This window comes from Eutrema salsugineum, unplaced genomic scaffold (assembly GCF_000478725.1).
Source record: "Eutrema salsugineum unplaced genomic scaffold, Eutsalg1_0 scaffold_2, whole genome shotgun sequence".
Taxonomy (NCBI): domain Eukaryota; kingdom Viridiplantae; phylum Streptophyta; class Magnoliopsida; order Brassicales; family Brassicaceae; genus Eutrema; species Eutrema salsugineum.
In genome coordinates this window covers 9,715,310-9,730,758 of record NW_006256829.1, presented here as the reverse complement: position 1 = coordinate 9,730,758, position 15,449 = coordinate 9,715,310, and the positions used below count along the sequence as shown (strand labels likewise).

Below are 15,449 nucleotides of genomic sequence, written 5' to 3'. Positions count from 1 at the left end.
CTAAACTTCGATCGGCATATTCCAATTACCCATACTACGGGTGTCGATATTATCATAACCGTGCGAATCCTTAAACCGAAACTTCATTAGTTAGCCCAACATCCAAGACAGGTACACAACGAATACAAACAGATTGTCGTTTCGAAGATCACAGAGTTTGATCACTCAAAAAAAAAAGGCTTCTAATAAAATCTCTCACGAAGTTTTTGTAATCGAATAAGATTTTCAAACTTTTGGGCAAATCCTAGAGACTTTCTCAGCAACCAACTTGATCTCACGAATCCTTTCCTCAACCAACTGCTTCAACTGCTGCTCTTGATCCGGTTTGTTCTCATCAACTTGAACATTGCTATTAGCTTCTTCTCCATTGAGACACTTGAAAACCACAAACGATGCTTCCTGCTCGAACGAGCTCGGAACATCAACGACCTGTTTCCTTGGAGTTTCTATATCTTTCCCGAGGATATCGGTTCTCACATGGTTCGTGATGACAGATGTGTAATCCTCCATGTACTTGTCGATAGGATCAAGCGCGAGATATATCAAGATCTCCCAGCATTTGAGAAACTGTTTCTTGTTGATCTTCAGAGTTTCACGGACTTTCTCGATGGCATTCAAAGGCGGAATGAATCGAGGTATCTGAGCTTTCTTTGACAGTTTACCTTTTGTGAGAGTCTGAACGGCTGAATCAATGGCTGGTTTGATTGGTTCGAAAGCACGCAAGCGGTTTATGTCTATGCAAGTGCGAATGTGTTGGAACTTTTCAGATGGCTCTTCCACTGTCAAATCGTAAACGTTTTCTTGAGTAGCCACTTTGTTTACTACTTCCATGAGATAGCTTCCAAATCCTTTTCCTTGGAAGGAAGGAAGGACCAAGATCTGGAAACAAAACGAAGAAACAGCATAAACATTCAAATCGAAAAGATTGCAAGAAGGAATGAGATCTTTGAGGTGTTTATATTATACCTGGCTGAGTCGCATCCGTAACCTATCGGGATAACGATAGAATTTATAAACTGCAGTAAAGCCCACAATTCGATACAAAGGCTCCTCTTTGTCCTCTTTCTTTTGAATTAAGAGATATAATTGCCAGTCAGGGTCAGTGACATCAATCGGGTTGCTGCCTGATATAATGGACCAATGTCTGGTTATTACTAACAAGAGAAATTAAAAATTCAAGAAGCCATAAGAGCAAGGGTGGGTGAGTGATTACCATCGACAAAAAGAAGAACAAGGGGTACCAATCGGCTATAGAGGAGTCCAGCATTTGGAGAACCAATTTCCATCCGTAAAACCTGAAGAAAATCAAACCATTATATGTTCTTTCTTACACAAATCTGCAGTTTCACTGCTTGTCTTGATAAAAGCATCTCAAACTAATTTGCTCCATTAAGATTAGAAGATGCATGGAAACATGTAATGCGAAAATTACCTGGAGATCTGAAGGAGCCACTTCAGCATTGATGCTGCTTCCATCTATCACTCCGGAATGCATTTCCTCTCCGTTTGAGACCATATTTCTAAAACAATCAATGACAAAGTTAAACAATCAATGACTGTAAAGAGAAAGCTATCATAAAGAATACGAGGACAAGTTCGAGGAAGTATGAGAGGATCCAGTAGGTTGTGCACCTAATAAAATCTCTCTCTGACGAAAAGGTTTGCAGAAACTCATCCTTGTCAGCAACAATTGTCTCAGCAAATATGTTCTGGGTGAAATGAAGTAGTCAATCATAAGAAAAAGAAGAAAAATGCTGGGGCATTAAGATAAGATGAGACATGGAAGTTGATTAGTACCTGTAAAGCAGATTTAAGGTCCGTGACGCCTTTCTCTCCCTTTAAACAAATAACAAAAGCTTACAAGGTCGATATTCATTCTAAAAAGGCCGTATGTAAGCAGTTCAATGAATTCAAATTAAACTCAACACTTACATTGATTGTGCTCTGGTATGTAACGTCAGCATATGAATGTAATGAGATGCTATTGATCCATACATTTATCTGACAAAAAAGAATTTGACAGCATGATTATGTCAAAACGTAACCATTAAAATGGAAAGCAGAAAGAACTACATTATCTCTTGGTAGGAAAACATTACCTTCAAATCTTGGTAACCATATATCTTTCCATCCCCATCAAAGAAATCATTCAAGTCAACTGGATTGACACAAGAAATTCCAGGGGAATCCACTTCCTCTTTGCTTGATACTAGAAAATAACACACCACGAAAAGAGACGTCAAAATAATGTCACAACAACCAAAAAAACTTTATACAGAGAGTAGTTCTATGACACATTGATAAAACCAGAGCTTATATCCGTTGGAAGAGAGAAACACAAATAACTTCAGTATACATATCTACTCTACAACTAAGAACTACCTTTTGATAGAATTTATGTGTAGTAAAGCATGAAACAGCGCAACGACTAAATCGCAAACTTACAATCACACATACGCATATCGAAACAGTTCATCTTATGCTGTAGAAACATGGATGTCAGACCAACTAATTGCACCAAAAAGTCGAAAGCAGGAAACGTAACCCTAATTCCGTACGAAAAAACCCCAAAAATCAACATGAAATGATCCACACTTAATACGCACCGAGATAAATTTTGATGCACTCGTTGGCCTCCACACCAGTATCTGTTCAGATAAAAATTATCAGATTAAAGAAAAATACGAAAACGGAGCTACGCGAGTGGCAATCGCGAGCGTCGTAAAACAACAACAACAGAAATCGGAGCAGAATTACTCACCGGCTGGAGAAAATCCAACACGGCGACGCTTCTTAGGCTCGGGGCCTGGAGCGGCGGTGGCTTGCTGCTTCTGAACCATGGATTCTCCGGCGAGTAGAGGGGTTTCTGAGGCGGGAAGAGAGTGAGACAAAGGCGGGAAAATTGGAGGGTTACTGGAAATGTGGAGAAGCCGATACTCACTAAGCTTAGGGATCTTTATGTATTAACTCTTCTCGAGAAGGGCAGACGGAGAAATAGAATCCACATGATCCGCACGTGACTTCTATCAAAACTAAACAAGGCCCGTTCGCAGCCCAAAGAAAACAAATTCAGATCAATAACATTTAGATTTATAGTTTTTGTTCAACAAAACATTAACGAGGGCGTTTGGTCTAGTGGTATGATTCTCGCTTTGGGTGCGAGAGGTCCCGAGTTCGATTCTCGGAACGCCCCCTCAGTTTTCTTTTTTAATGTTCAATCGTCTTTGCCAAATGTTCCAAACTTCCAATGAACGTTCGAAATTTTCCAAATGGTCCATAACTTTTAGAAACGTATTTATTACCCCCTAAGTTCTTCATGATTGAAGAGGATACAACCATCAAAACATCCAGCTTAGTTATTCTTCCCCCCCCCATTATTGAAGTCTAGTTTTCGGCCAAATTATGCCGCAAAATGGACTGATTTTTGAAAACTATCCCTATTTTGAAATGGGTATAATTTTAATATGAGACCAATTTTATAAAAAGGTCAACTTGCTAAAAAAAATAAATTAGTTGCGCCATCTGTTTTGATTTCGATTCCTTATATAGAAAATTGAAATATAATAAAACTATATTGTACTCTGGTTTGATACGGTTCAGTTTGACGATATTTGACCTGGTTTTCGATTCAATTTGGTATTAGTTAAAACAATAACATACAAATGATGATTTAACTAAAATCAGACAAATATAATATGATTCAGTTTAAACAACTTAGTTTTCTTAAGGTTAACTTTTTGGTTTATGAGTTTTTCCCACCTCCCTTACTTGTCCTATTATATTAAACTAGGGTTTATCCCGTGCTACGCGCGGATCATTTGTATATATCTAGTTCCATTTATAGTATTTGCTAAAGTAATAACTATATATTAATCATTTGAGTATTGATTTGGTTGATCATTACTTAAACGTAAATTTACAAATCTAAGAAAATATTTTTTTTTTTGAAACCTAAAAAAATGTGAAGAAGAAGAAAATATCTTGTTTGTCATGTAGGTTATTCGAAATTCTCCGACGCATTTTCAACACTTGAGAAAGGGATCTAAGAATATATATTGAAATCCAATGTAGAAATTAATTTGGTTTTCATGCATCTAGAAGAACTATGTATCATATATGGGGATGATCAAACGAAAATGTGGTGAATAAAATTACATTTTTTTGCTATCAATATTATACCTTTGGGATGTCTTAACTTTTTTTTTTATATGACATTTGCGTTGGCGTATAATTGCTGACCGTCTATGGAGGAAGAAACACATTCTTTGGATCATGCTTTTTTGGCTTCTTCTTTTTTAAGATACTTAAGTATTGTTTATTAAATAAAATAGATATTAAGGACTGAAATTGTTTTACTATTAGCCTAGAGTATTATGTTCTTGTCACCTTTTCCTATTAGTTTTTCCATAGCTAAAATATGTTCTATGTGCTGAAAAGGATAACACACATTGCGATGTACTTGAACACAAGAAATTTAGACCACTCTTTTGCATGACCTTATTTATCAAGCTTATTTGAATGTTTCCATCTTCTTTATTTCTTTGCATTTTTTTTTTATAAGACAGATCATATAGAGTAAGGGGATGTAAAGAACATTTAGACTCATCGTTCTCCGAATTCTCCTAAGCTTTTGCAAAATCCTACCTAATCCTCATTTATCTAAAAAAATATAATAAATGGAATTAAGTACTTGCTCTTTTGACTGTATCGACTAATTAAAGAGACTATAACATATATAATTTTTTTTAGAGAACCGTAGAAATTAAAAAGTTTTTTTTGTTTGTTAAAGAAGGAAAAAAGTAATTTATGAGTTAAGAATTGTATTTCACTGTCTTGTATATTTAAACCATAAATAAACAATAATGTAAAATGACTTCCCGTGTCAAAAGTCATAACTCATAACCAATCTAATTAAGTTTAGATATAAAAGAGAAACACAGTAATCTGTAAGATCAAATTTGATATATGCTACAGTTTTACTTTTATCATATACAATAAATCTTACAGTAAGTGATCACACTGAAGCTGTAAAAACAACCCTCCTCTTTGTATAACAAATTAAATTCATTCTTCGATAGAGGCTTTGGGCATTACTGCATTAGTACTGAGAAGTTCCCATAACATTCATACAAACTAACTACATTTGTTAGCATTAGTCCGTTCTAGTTTGTGATACAAATTTGCAAACTCAAAGATAAGAGACCTTTATTGGATTTAACCTGAAGACATTGAGTTTTGTTGTAGCTCACATCCCCTAGAATTATGTATAACCTTCCTTCAAAAAGTTAGATATAATTCAATCTCATTATTGACAACATACTACATACTACATGCTCATAAATACATTATTCAAAATAACCAAACTTAATCTCCTAGAAACAGGAAATCACAAACTTGATAACTACTGGTTCGTTTGTTCACATATCAAGAGTATACTTAGAAACATAGCTGTGCGACTCATGATTTTAAGAATATAAGAAACATATATAATTAATGTTCAAACCTGAAGAACTGCGATGCTAAACCAACATTTCCATATCTTCTGGTTGAGACCAAACCTGTAGAAAATAAGATGTGCATAAAGAAACGAAACCGATTTCAGATTTAAGATGATACAAAACTTGTATAGAGGAAACCAATTCTATGAGCTCCTCGAGGTTTTTATGAGAATCAATATCTATTCCAAACAAAAAAAAATATGAAGAAGAAGAAGAAAATCCCTTGTTTGTCATGTAGGTTATTCTCGTCAATCAGTAGCCAATACAACCGATTAAACACTTGAGAGAGGGAGGATTTATAATTTACCTTGTAGATTGGGCATTCATGCTTCCCTTTTAATGTACGTCTAAATGTTGGAGACAAAGTTGTGCTTGTAGTCTGAGGAACTTGTCGCTTGATTTTCCTTGGCTCATAGATATCCTCGGCGCATTCCGTTCTCTCGCTTTGATTGGTACAGAGAAAGAGTCGAATATTAGTTAGAAGGTATCATGAGAAGAAAGTTGAAGTAAGAAGATGTGATGGCTCCAAATAGTTGCAGATGTAGTGTGACTGGTGAAGCTTCTCTAGTGAGATAAAAAATGCATGCTTGGAAGTTCAAAGGACATTTCTAACAGCGCAACTTCAATGACGGAGGGAGACTAAAAAGATGGTTAACGCTAGGAGGAGAATCGTTTTGTTTTAAGAAACCGAAGATATATGAAGCTGATGTGGCAGCAATTCAATAAAAGTGTATGTAATACGATGTCATACGCTTTAGGCCTATGTAAAAGTAGTATTTGCTAATGTGGCATCTTAAGAAAGAAAGTTAGAAAGTTGAGGTGGACACTCTTAGGAGCCCCAAGCTTGTGCTTTTATATAGTATAGATTTTTTACATGTTTCAAATTTCAAGTTAGTTTTTTTTTTTTAATTGTGACTTGTGACCCCTGGCTTGTGACATTCGAGCTGGTTGTTGATATGTCTCGAAATGGTTTTTCGTTGACAAAAAAAAAGATTAAAAATGGTTATTAAAATATAAAATTTTCGGGTTTTTGACCGCTCGGGTGTCATACTGTCATGTTATGACTACCGGCGTCTATGGAGAAATCACCGCAAGTTTTTTAGAGAGAGAGAGAGGGAGAGTAAACGAAGAAAGAAAAAAACAAAAAGAAAAACAAAAAATCGGTTCTTTTTCCAGAGAGGTCTTTGGAGAGAGGAGAGAGAAAGAGAAGGAATCGCTTTGTATATAAGCTAAGAAAAGCCAAAACATCTAGAGGTAGGGAGAGGAAGGAGAGAAAGAAAAGAGCTTCTGTTTTTATCCGGCGGTGATAAGACGACGACAGCGACGGCGGAAACGGAGGAGCTTTTGTTGCCAATGGCGGAGTCAAACGGCTCCGTTTCCGTCGACGTTGGAACGATCTATCTTGGTGGCAAGGTTCACCACTCATTCTTTAACTTCCAATTTTCAAATTTTCACTTATTATTGCAAATTGGGTTTTTTGTGGTTTCTTGAAATCGGATCTGAATAAAGCTGGATTTTTTTATTTCTGGGTTTATCTTAAATCTAATTATTAGAAATCTTCTGGTTCTATGAAATTGGGGAAGAACAGACATTATTGAGATTTTGTGGAAGAAATTTATGGATTTGTCATTCGTCACAAGGCATTGTAATATTCAATTGTCTTGTAATAAATCTCATTTTCCTCTGAATCCAATGATTGCTTATTTTAAACATTTGAGAAGCTCATAAGCTGCTTCTTTTTTTGTTCTTCGAAAATTCTTTGCTTGTGGATTTGTGAAACTTCTTTTTTTTTTTTTTTTAATGATTCTTTCCAGATGGGATTATTCTTGGGATCTTCTCAATTCAAAGATAACTTCTTCTTTTGTATTCCTTATTCTTGTCTTATTGCCTTTTGATTTCTTTTTTTATTAGAAAGAAAACTCCAGCTGTTTTTGTCTACCTTTAACCCTTTGTTTATTAAGATTAAGACTAATCCTCCTTTATTATCTCATTAACACTCATATTCTCCCATCTCTAATCTCCTCTTTTTACACTGTCATTCCCTTTTTATAAAAGAAATCCCACAATGATTAGAATTAGGCCATCCTTTGGATGATGATTAGAAGTTTTGATTTTTTTTTTGGCCCTTAAAGTAGAAAGCTGCACATGGAAAAGCTCTAAGATAGATTTTCATTTGTTTTCTTTATTGTTTGCATATATTATTTTCCACCTAAAGTAAGTTGTCATATTCGTAACTTTAGTGTACAAAACTACAAGAAATTGATGAATTGTTTACTGAAGATAAACAAAACATATGCATAAGAATATGGAGAAGACAATGGTAATGGGGGAATAGTGTATGGTTAAAAGTTTAGTTTTCTGTTGGTTTCATGATCCATTTGTTGGTTGCTACTTTTGTTAAAACTTGCTAGTTTCTTGTGTTCAGGAGCATCGTGTTAAAACTGCGTGTGGTGTTGTGTCTGTCATTGTCTATGGAGACCGAGAAAAGCCAGCATTGATTACTTATCCCGATCTGGCCCTTAACCGTAAGTCTAAAGAATCTTTCCAGGCATTAATGTATAGCTAATTACAGGATCATTTGTCTATTCTTTTCTGAACTTCTAATGTTTGTTGCTTCTTCTTCAGATATGTCATGCTTCCAAGGATTATTCTTTTGCCCTGAAGCAGCTTCCTTGCTGCTACATAACTTCTGCATTTATCATATCAGTCCACCTGGGCATGAGGTCCATATTTTAGTTTCTCTTTTAAGTTAGTTTGGTTATTTAAATCGCCATATGTGTTTTGCTTGGCGTCATTACTCACATGATTTCCTTGTTTCCTTGCATTTTCACGAAGAGTTCTTGCAGTTAGGAGCTGCTCCGATTTGTCCTAATGATTCAGTCCTTTCTGCTGAAGATTTGGCGGATCAAATCCTTGAAGTTCTCAACTTTTTCGGGTAAGGATTGAAGTTGCAGCCATGAAAAAGCTTTCTGTTTTATTTTCTGTAATGAAAATTTTGTAACTAATGATGTATACGCTTTTGTTCAGCCTCGGTGCTGTGATGTGTATGGGAGTGACTGCTGGTGCTTACATTCTCACATTATTCGCGGTATGTTCCTGTTTATTTTATTCTTCTCAAAATCCGTTTCCTCTGTAAGACATTGTGTTTATTATCTGTTTTATGTTTCAAAACTTTTCAGATGAAACATAGAGACAGGGTTCTCGGTTTGATTCTTGTCTCGCCGCTATGCAAGGCGCCGTCTTGGTCTGAATGGTTTTACAACAAGGTCATCTCAAACTTGTTGTATTTCTACGGAATGTGTGGAGTGGTAAAAGAATTTTTGCTTCAGAGATATTTTAGTAAGGTGTGTTAACTGCTGTTACCATTGCTCTGTACTTGTTGCAATGACTCTTCTCTTATTAAAACCGGTTGTGAAAAAATCGGTTCTACTTGCAACAGGAAGTCCGTGGTAACGTCGAGATCCCAGAGTCAGATATAGCACAAGCTTGCAGAAGAGTCAGTGTTTTTACTCTCTTGTTTTTTTCCCTGATTCGTCAAGATATAGATCTCTCTGTATATCAAGTAATTGACACTGTTACGCTTTTGGTAATGTCCTCAGCTGCTTGATGAGAGGCAAAGCATAAACGTTATGCGGTTTCTTGATGCTATTGATCGGTAATACAACAAACACCTGTATTCCTTATATGATTACCAGTAATCGTCAAGGTCAAATATTGACTTCTTAACTTGATGGTAACCAAACATCTGCTCTTGCAGGAGACCTGACATCTCTAGTGGATTGAAGAAACTAAAATGCAGGACGCTTATCTTCATCGGAGATCAGTCACCTTTCTACTCAGAAGCTGTTCATATGGCAGCAAATATGGATAGAGGATACTGTGCTTTGGTTGAGGTTTGAGAAAAGAAAAATTCTTAGCCTTCTTTCTTGACATACCAAAACATTTGGTTTTCTTATTGGATGTTTCATATTGATTAACATTTCAGGTTCAGGCTTGTGGTTCAATGGTAACAGAGGAGCAAGCACATGCAATGTTGATCCCAATGGAATATTTCTTGATGGGTTATGGATTATACAGACCATCTTGTTTCACAGAGAGCCCTAGAAGTCCACTTAGCCCTTCTTGCATTTCACCTGAGCTTCTCTCTCCTGAGAGCATGGGATTAAAGCTTAAGCCTATCAAAACCCGAGTCTCGGCTTAAGTGTACGTGCACCCTACTGGTTCATTGGTTCTAGTTTTGCTGAGGAGAAAATCTTAGGGCTTTTGTAGATATAGAACACTTAGCGATTTGAGAAGAAGAAGAAAAATTCAACCCACGCCTTTGATAACACATTCTTTTGTAGTCAGCCATCACGACAGTCCTCTTGTTCAGAAGCCACAAATGTTGTTTATTATTTCATTTTTTTTATATATGTGTAAAAAGATTTGTTGTTGTGACATTGTAACATTTGTTTTGTGATGGGACTTCTACAGATTTAAATAAATCAAGTTCAATAATAACAATTGTTGTGAGATTGTAACTATTGTTTTTGTGATGGGACTGTGCATTGGAAGACGCAGAAGATCATAACGAGGTGGGCAAAAATCTATAAATCAAATACTCGTATGATGCAGAGTAACCAGATTGAAGAAACCAAAATCAATTACAAAAGAATCATCATTACAATGGGCAAATTCTGGAAAACTAATCTGAAGATGCATAACACATGTTAGCTTGTTTCAACTAGCCATGGATGCAATGTAGATAGCTCCGGTGCGTGTTATCCGAATCCGAAAACTCGATGAAGAAGAAGAGGTAAGTAAGCTCTTGCTCGATGACAAATGATTGAATAATAAGATCAAATTAAGCCCCTTAATATATTGTATTACACATCCTAATACAGTTTATAAATCCAACAAAGCTCATTCAGACATTTTCATCAAAACACTCACCTCGTAATCTCTACAAAGGTTTCCACTTTCAAGACACAGAAACAATGTGATCATCGTAAAGCTTCAAATAATGTAATCTGACCATTCCGAGATGAAGGAAGTGTGATCCATCGATTCTCCGGGACATTCCTCATCGTGAATCGTTGGCTTCTCTTTTCCTCCTACGAGTCTCGCCGGATTTCCAACCGCCGTAGCTCGCGGTGGCACGTCAATCAGGACAACAGATCCAGCTCCGACTTTAGCTCCTGCACCGATCTTCACGTTCCCGAGAATGGTCGCACCAGCTCCGATCAAGCAACCGTCACCGATCTTCGGATGTCTGTCTCCACAAGCTTTACCGGTTCCTCCGAGCGTCACGTGGTGGAGGATTGAAACGTTGTTCCCTATCACAGCTGTTTCTCCGACGACAACTCCGGTTGCATGGTCGAGAAGTATCCCTTTTCCGATCTTCGCTGCTGGATGGATATCGACGGCGAATACGTCGGAGATTCTTGAGTGAAGAGCTAAGGCTAATGGCTTCCGCGATTGCGTCCATAGCTTGTGCGATATACGATGCGCCTGATTGAGATTCAACAATTCAATTTAAAATTGGGGAAACAAAAAACCAAAATCGCATGATGCAGAACCAAATCAATATCATCATCAAATTGGGCAAAATTTCTGGGAAAAACCAATCGGAAGATGAAGATTTTTACCTGAATCGCAAGGAAGCCTTTATAATTGAGAAGGCAATGAGAGAAGGAGATGCAAGCAGGGTCACGAACGCGAGCAGCGCGAAGATCCGCGACGGTTGCGTTGCGCAGAGAAGGATCGGAGGTGAAGGTGTTTAAGAAGAGATCGTACAAAAGTGTGGAGAGAAGCGTCGAGGAGCATAGCTTGTTTCCTAGATGAAACGAGATAGATCGCTCCAGAGACGAATGAGAGAGAATCGTCGAGTATAGATAGCTAGCTAACGCCGGCTCCGCCTCAGCGTCACGGCGAGCTTCCGCCTTGATCTGTGTCCATAATCCGGCAGCCTCCGCATCCGCCGCGGCCGCAGAAATCGCTGCCGCAGCTGCTGCTTCAGCAGATTGATTATCGGTCGATTGTTTTTCTTTTGACGGTGATTGGTGTCGGAGTTCTCCGGCCGGCGGCATCTTCACGACGGCGATAGAATAACGATTTTTGTTCTCCTACCTGTAATTGTAAAACTCCTATCTTCGAGGATTTAATTTCATCGTGCGAAATGTTTAAAACCATAAATTAAAGATAATGATAGTCCACGTGGTGCGTGATTAACGTGGATTGTTGAAAACAAATCGGAGCCGTCGATTATATTACCTTATTCATCAGGATACTGATTTTATTACAAGGATATTGACGGTTAGATTAGATACATGCTTCTGGAAATCGACGGTGGTAATTCTGCCGACAGTTCTAAAAATTAATAAATGATCCGGTACAGAAAATCGGTACAACAAACAAACAAAACCGGTTTTAAATAACGATTTGTTTACTCTCTTCTTTTAACATCTGTTTCTTTTCTATATCCTACTTATGTTGCCAACATCTTTTGCTTCCTTTAGGAGAACTTCTTGTGCAAGGTAAACCATTCTTTGTTGTAGCTTCACAGAAGCGATTCAAAGCTTTTTCTTTGTTTGTGTCTTCGGTATGCGATTCAGAATAAGGTTTCTCAGATTTGACGGTTTTCTCACGATCTGTCCGGTTAAGAAGAAAGAGGAAAGCGTTGATCCTCATGCCTTTGTGATCCTCGCATCGTTTTCTTCTTGAAACAGGTCTCTTAGTGCAAGCTTCCATGTTAGGTAAGATCACTCCACAAATAACTTGTCCCGTGAAGATCTCGGGCTGTGGCGGTGTGTGTTTTTCAGGGGAAACACGGTATATTCTCTGCCCTTTATGCTCTATACATCTCTTTCTTCCTTTGACAGGTCTTCTATTGCAGCAAACACCATTTTCAAGAATGACTCCACAAGCAGAATCAGAACAAGAACCATCAATCTCATCAAATCTGTCTGAAACCGGTTGAGGTCTAGAACGGGAGAGTTTGAGTATCGCAGCGAGGAAATGATTACTCTTCTTCTTTTCATCGACATCACAGCTTAGCTTTCTCTCTTCTTTAAGCACATGTTTGTCTCCTTTGATTCTGATACCAACTTGGTTTCGAAGAAAAGGAAACAGCACTCGTGATATCCCAGACTTTCTCTTGCTCATAAACTCTCGATCACCGAGCTTCTCAAGTAAATCAAGCTGGCGTCTTTCCCCGTTGCTTCCTTTGTTCCATGCATAGTCAAATGTGCTCAAAAGCATCCCTTCTGTTGCCTCAGCTACCCTCTTAGATCTCATCTGATAATCACATTTGTTAGTAAGTATCAAAGTTATATACTAAGCAGAGCAAACAGAGAAGACAAGAAGGGATCGATGTATTTACCGGAGCCCATCTATACAATATCGAGCCTTCTTTCGAGAATATGTCCTCAAACAAACCACCGTTCACAGCTTTCTTATCTGGGGATTCGATGATTTCACAGTCGTTAAGGATGTGTACATTGCGCAAATGAGCACCGGATCTTCCATAACGCTGGAGTCTAGATCTAACACTTTCAGCTTGTCCTAGATATGCAGCAAGAACTTCATCGGAGTCAAGCTTCCGGCTTTGGTCTCGACCGATTACTGCTACACCGAGCTCGTACAGACCCGGACAAGATCTACGGGGTAAGTTCTGGATTCTGTATCTACCTACACCGTCTTTCCCATTCTTGAAATCCTCCCAATCGTTGGATCCTATCAGAACCTGTGTATACAGTTTTAACTTTAGTATCAAACATTACACAATCAGAGCTCAGCTTTTTTTGATAAGATAAGACTAAGATCAAACCACTTCAAGTTGCAAACTTTAGAGCTCTGAGAGCTAGTAAGGTCTAAAAGTGAGAAACTTTAACAGAAATCGAGAGAATTGGAAACATGAGTTGTGCAAAACCATAATAACCCATGACACTAAATTATTCAGAATTTCTCGACAAAGACGATGCAAGTGACAAGAGCTTAGATTATTTCATAGATTTCAAGCATCTTGGGGAAATCAGGGGACAAATCAGTCACTAAAAATTGGGATTCTTGCATCGAATTCCAGGGAAATCGAAGATCAGTTATCTCAATTCCATCGAAAATCAGATGATACAACACTAGATCGAGCAAAAACCCGAAACTCAGAAACTTTGATTTCAATAGACAAAATCGAAATTGAGGGAGAGAGGGAGAGGACCTTCCACTTGGAGAAAACGGCGTCGTGTTTGGTCCGCTTATAGTCTTCTCTCTTGTACACAGTGGGGACGACGGCGAACGAAGCGCCGTCGCCGAAATCCATTCCGATGATACACAATTACCGCCAAGTCTTAAAGAGATTGTTCGAACTCACAACTGATTAGGATAAGAAACTCTCCCTCCCAATTTTGTTTTCTCTTATATATGTAATAAATAATGATGAGATGATTTATTTTTTGTGCCAGACGGGAAAGTTTATTCATGTTACCGTTGGAACGGTGAAGCTTTCTCTGTACGGTTTACGGATTATTGACCGTTATTTCTTAGTCAATGTTGAGAACGTAGTTAGCATAAATGTAACATTTATCCAATGAATAATTAAAAAAAAATATTGGTTAGATTGGCTTCCAAATTTTGGATTTCTATCACCCAAGATTCTAAAGAGTTCATTTGAAAATAGGATAATTTTTTTAAGTTTTAATTTAAAAAATAGATAGTTTTATGTTTTAATTAGTTTGCGTAAGGACATACTTTTATAAACTCAAAGTTATCCTTATTTTTCAGAAACTATTATATTTTGAAATGAACCTTTTGAAATTTAAAAAATGTGGGTGATAGAAACCTCAAATTTTGAAAACCAATCTAATTATTTCTCCAAAATTTAAAACTACATATTCCTCTAATTTAAAACTTAAAAATTATTTATATAGCAATTTTCTCAATTCGAAACAACAGATCTACCGGACTACCACCAAGAACCTTATTACATTTTATGGACCAACACCCAAAAATTATGAATAACAGAGAAAAAAAAACAATAGAATGGTCTAGGAGTGTTTCCTAGCATTTTGAAGCGATCATTAGGAGGGACAATGGCCTATAATGAAAGTTTCTCATATCTTCTTTAAGAGTAATACAATGAAGCATGCTCTTTCCAAGCCTTATAAGCTTTCCAAGTGAGGAGAATGGTTATCTGCTAAGCTTTATCGTTTTGATCATTTGATGCATAGGGAAGCTAAGCTAATATTTGGTCCCTGAGTAGAGGAGCGCCTTGGAAGTGGAGTTTAGACTATAGGGTCTCAAGCTTCGAAACTATAGGATCCAACTGAACTGTATGTCTTGGAATATCTTTGTACAAACCAGTTGTGAATCTTAAAATTGAGTGAACAGAGCCACAAATACAAGTGTAAACTGTTGCATCACCCAATTATCAATGCTTGTAACTCTGCAGCCAGTGGAATCAAACATGATTCACCTTGACCCCTAATAGAATCCTCCTGACTCTCCTATAATCTAGCAAGCTTTGACATATCATTAGAATATTTATTTATATTTTTGTTACAGTATTACAATATTTTTCTACAAATAGAGTTTTAGATAATTTGACAATGTAGAACTACAATATAATTAACATTTTCATTTCAGCATTTACCGAGAAATCTTTATCATAGAAACAAAGAATGCCAAAACAGAGCAATCAACATTTTAATAATTGATTAGTGTACAATACTGTATGTCAATATTCATTCATGCTGCCATTAAATCCAAATTTTGGTTTTCATCCTTTTTCACTTTGTTAACAGTATATATTGATCTAATCATGAGATTTTAAATTTATTCCGTTCTAATATGACACATGATATATTCGATTACATCAGTAGACTTGATTTATTGGAGCACCTTTCATGCTTTAATAAAGTACAAATCATCTTTAGTACCCAACTTTTTCACTTTCTCCACTGAAATATATAAAGCAAC

General features: G+C 37.0%; 4 protein-coding genes and 1 non-coding gene across 5 annotated transcripts; 2 read left to right on the top strand and 3 right to left on the bottom strand.

Moving 5' to 3' along the window:
* Nucleotides 1-68: 68 nt before the first annotated feature.
* Nucleotides 69-2,911, bottom strand: LOC18017262 (histone acetyltransferase type B catalytic subunit). The gene is made up of 10 exons (XM_006401227.2): nt 2,762-2,911; nt 2,607-2,648; nt 2,100-2,209; nt 1,933-2,001; nt 1,798-1,836; nt 1,633-1,709; nt 1,433-1,520; nt 1,214-1,295; nt 967-1,124; nt 69-879 (listed from the first exon to the last, which is right to left on the bottom strand). The coding sequence occupies exons 1-10, from the start codon at nt 2,838-2,840 to the stop codon at nt 226-228; spliced, it is 1,398 nt and encodes a 465-aa protein (XP_006401290.1). The 5' UTR covers nt 2,841-2,911; the 3' UTR covers nt 69-225.
* A 210-nt stretch (nt 2,912-3,121) lies between these two features.
* On the top strand, nt 3,122-3,193 carry TRNAP-UGG. The gene has a single exon. It is a non-coding gene; the product is annotated as a tRNA-Pro (tRNA).
* Nucleotides 3,194-6,616: 3,423 nt separating this feature from the next.
* LOC18017261 (protein NDL1) lies at nt 6,617-9,998 on the top strand. The gene is made up of 10 exons (XM_006401226.2): nt 6,617-6,911; nt 7,924-8,023; nt 8,124-8,221; nt 8,345-8,433; nt 8,526-8,586; nt 8,678-8,842; nt 8,938-8,994; nt 9,098-9,153; nt 9,256-9,391; nt 9,484-9,998. Exons 1-10 carry the CDS (start codon nt 6,852-6,854, stop codon nt 9,697-9,699), a joined length of 1,038 nt encoding a protein of 345 aa, XP_006401289.1. The 5' UTR covers nt 6,617-6,851; the 3' UTR covers nt 9,700-9,998.
* Nucleotides 9,999-10,320: 322 nt separating this feature from the next.
* LOC18017260 (serine acetyltransferase 5) lies at nt 10,321-11,636 on the bottom strand. The gene is made up of 2 exons (XM_006401225.2): nt 11,126-11,636; nt 10,321-10,988 (listed from the first exon to the last, which is right to left on the bottom strand). Exons 1-2 carry the CDS (start codon nt 11,564-11,566, stop codon nt 10,494-10,496), a joined length of 936 nt encoding a protein of 311 aa, XP_006401288.1. The 5' UTR covers nt 11,567-11,636; the 3' UTR covers nt 10,321-10,493.
* Nucleotides 11,637-11,823: 187 nt separating this feature from the next.
* Nucleotides 11,824-13,855, bottom strand: LOC18017259 (protein EFFECTOR OF TRANSCRIPTION 2). Its single transcript, XM_006401224.2, has 3 exons — nt 13,693-13,855; nt 12,859-13,221; nt 11,824-12,773 (listed from the first exon to the last, which is right to left on the bottom strand). Exons 1-3 carry the CDS (start codon nt 13,792-13,794, stop codon nt 11,961-11,963), a joined length of 1,278 nt encoding a protein of 425 aa, XP_006401287.2. The 5' UTR covers nt 13,795-13,855; the 3' UTR covers nt 11,824-11,960.
* Between the last annotated feature and the right edge of the window lie 1,594 nt (nt 13,856-15,449).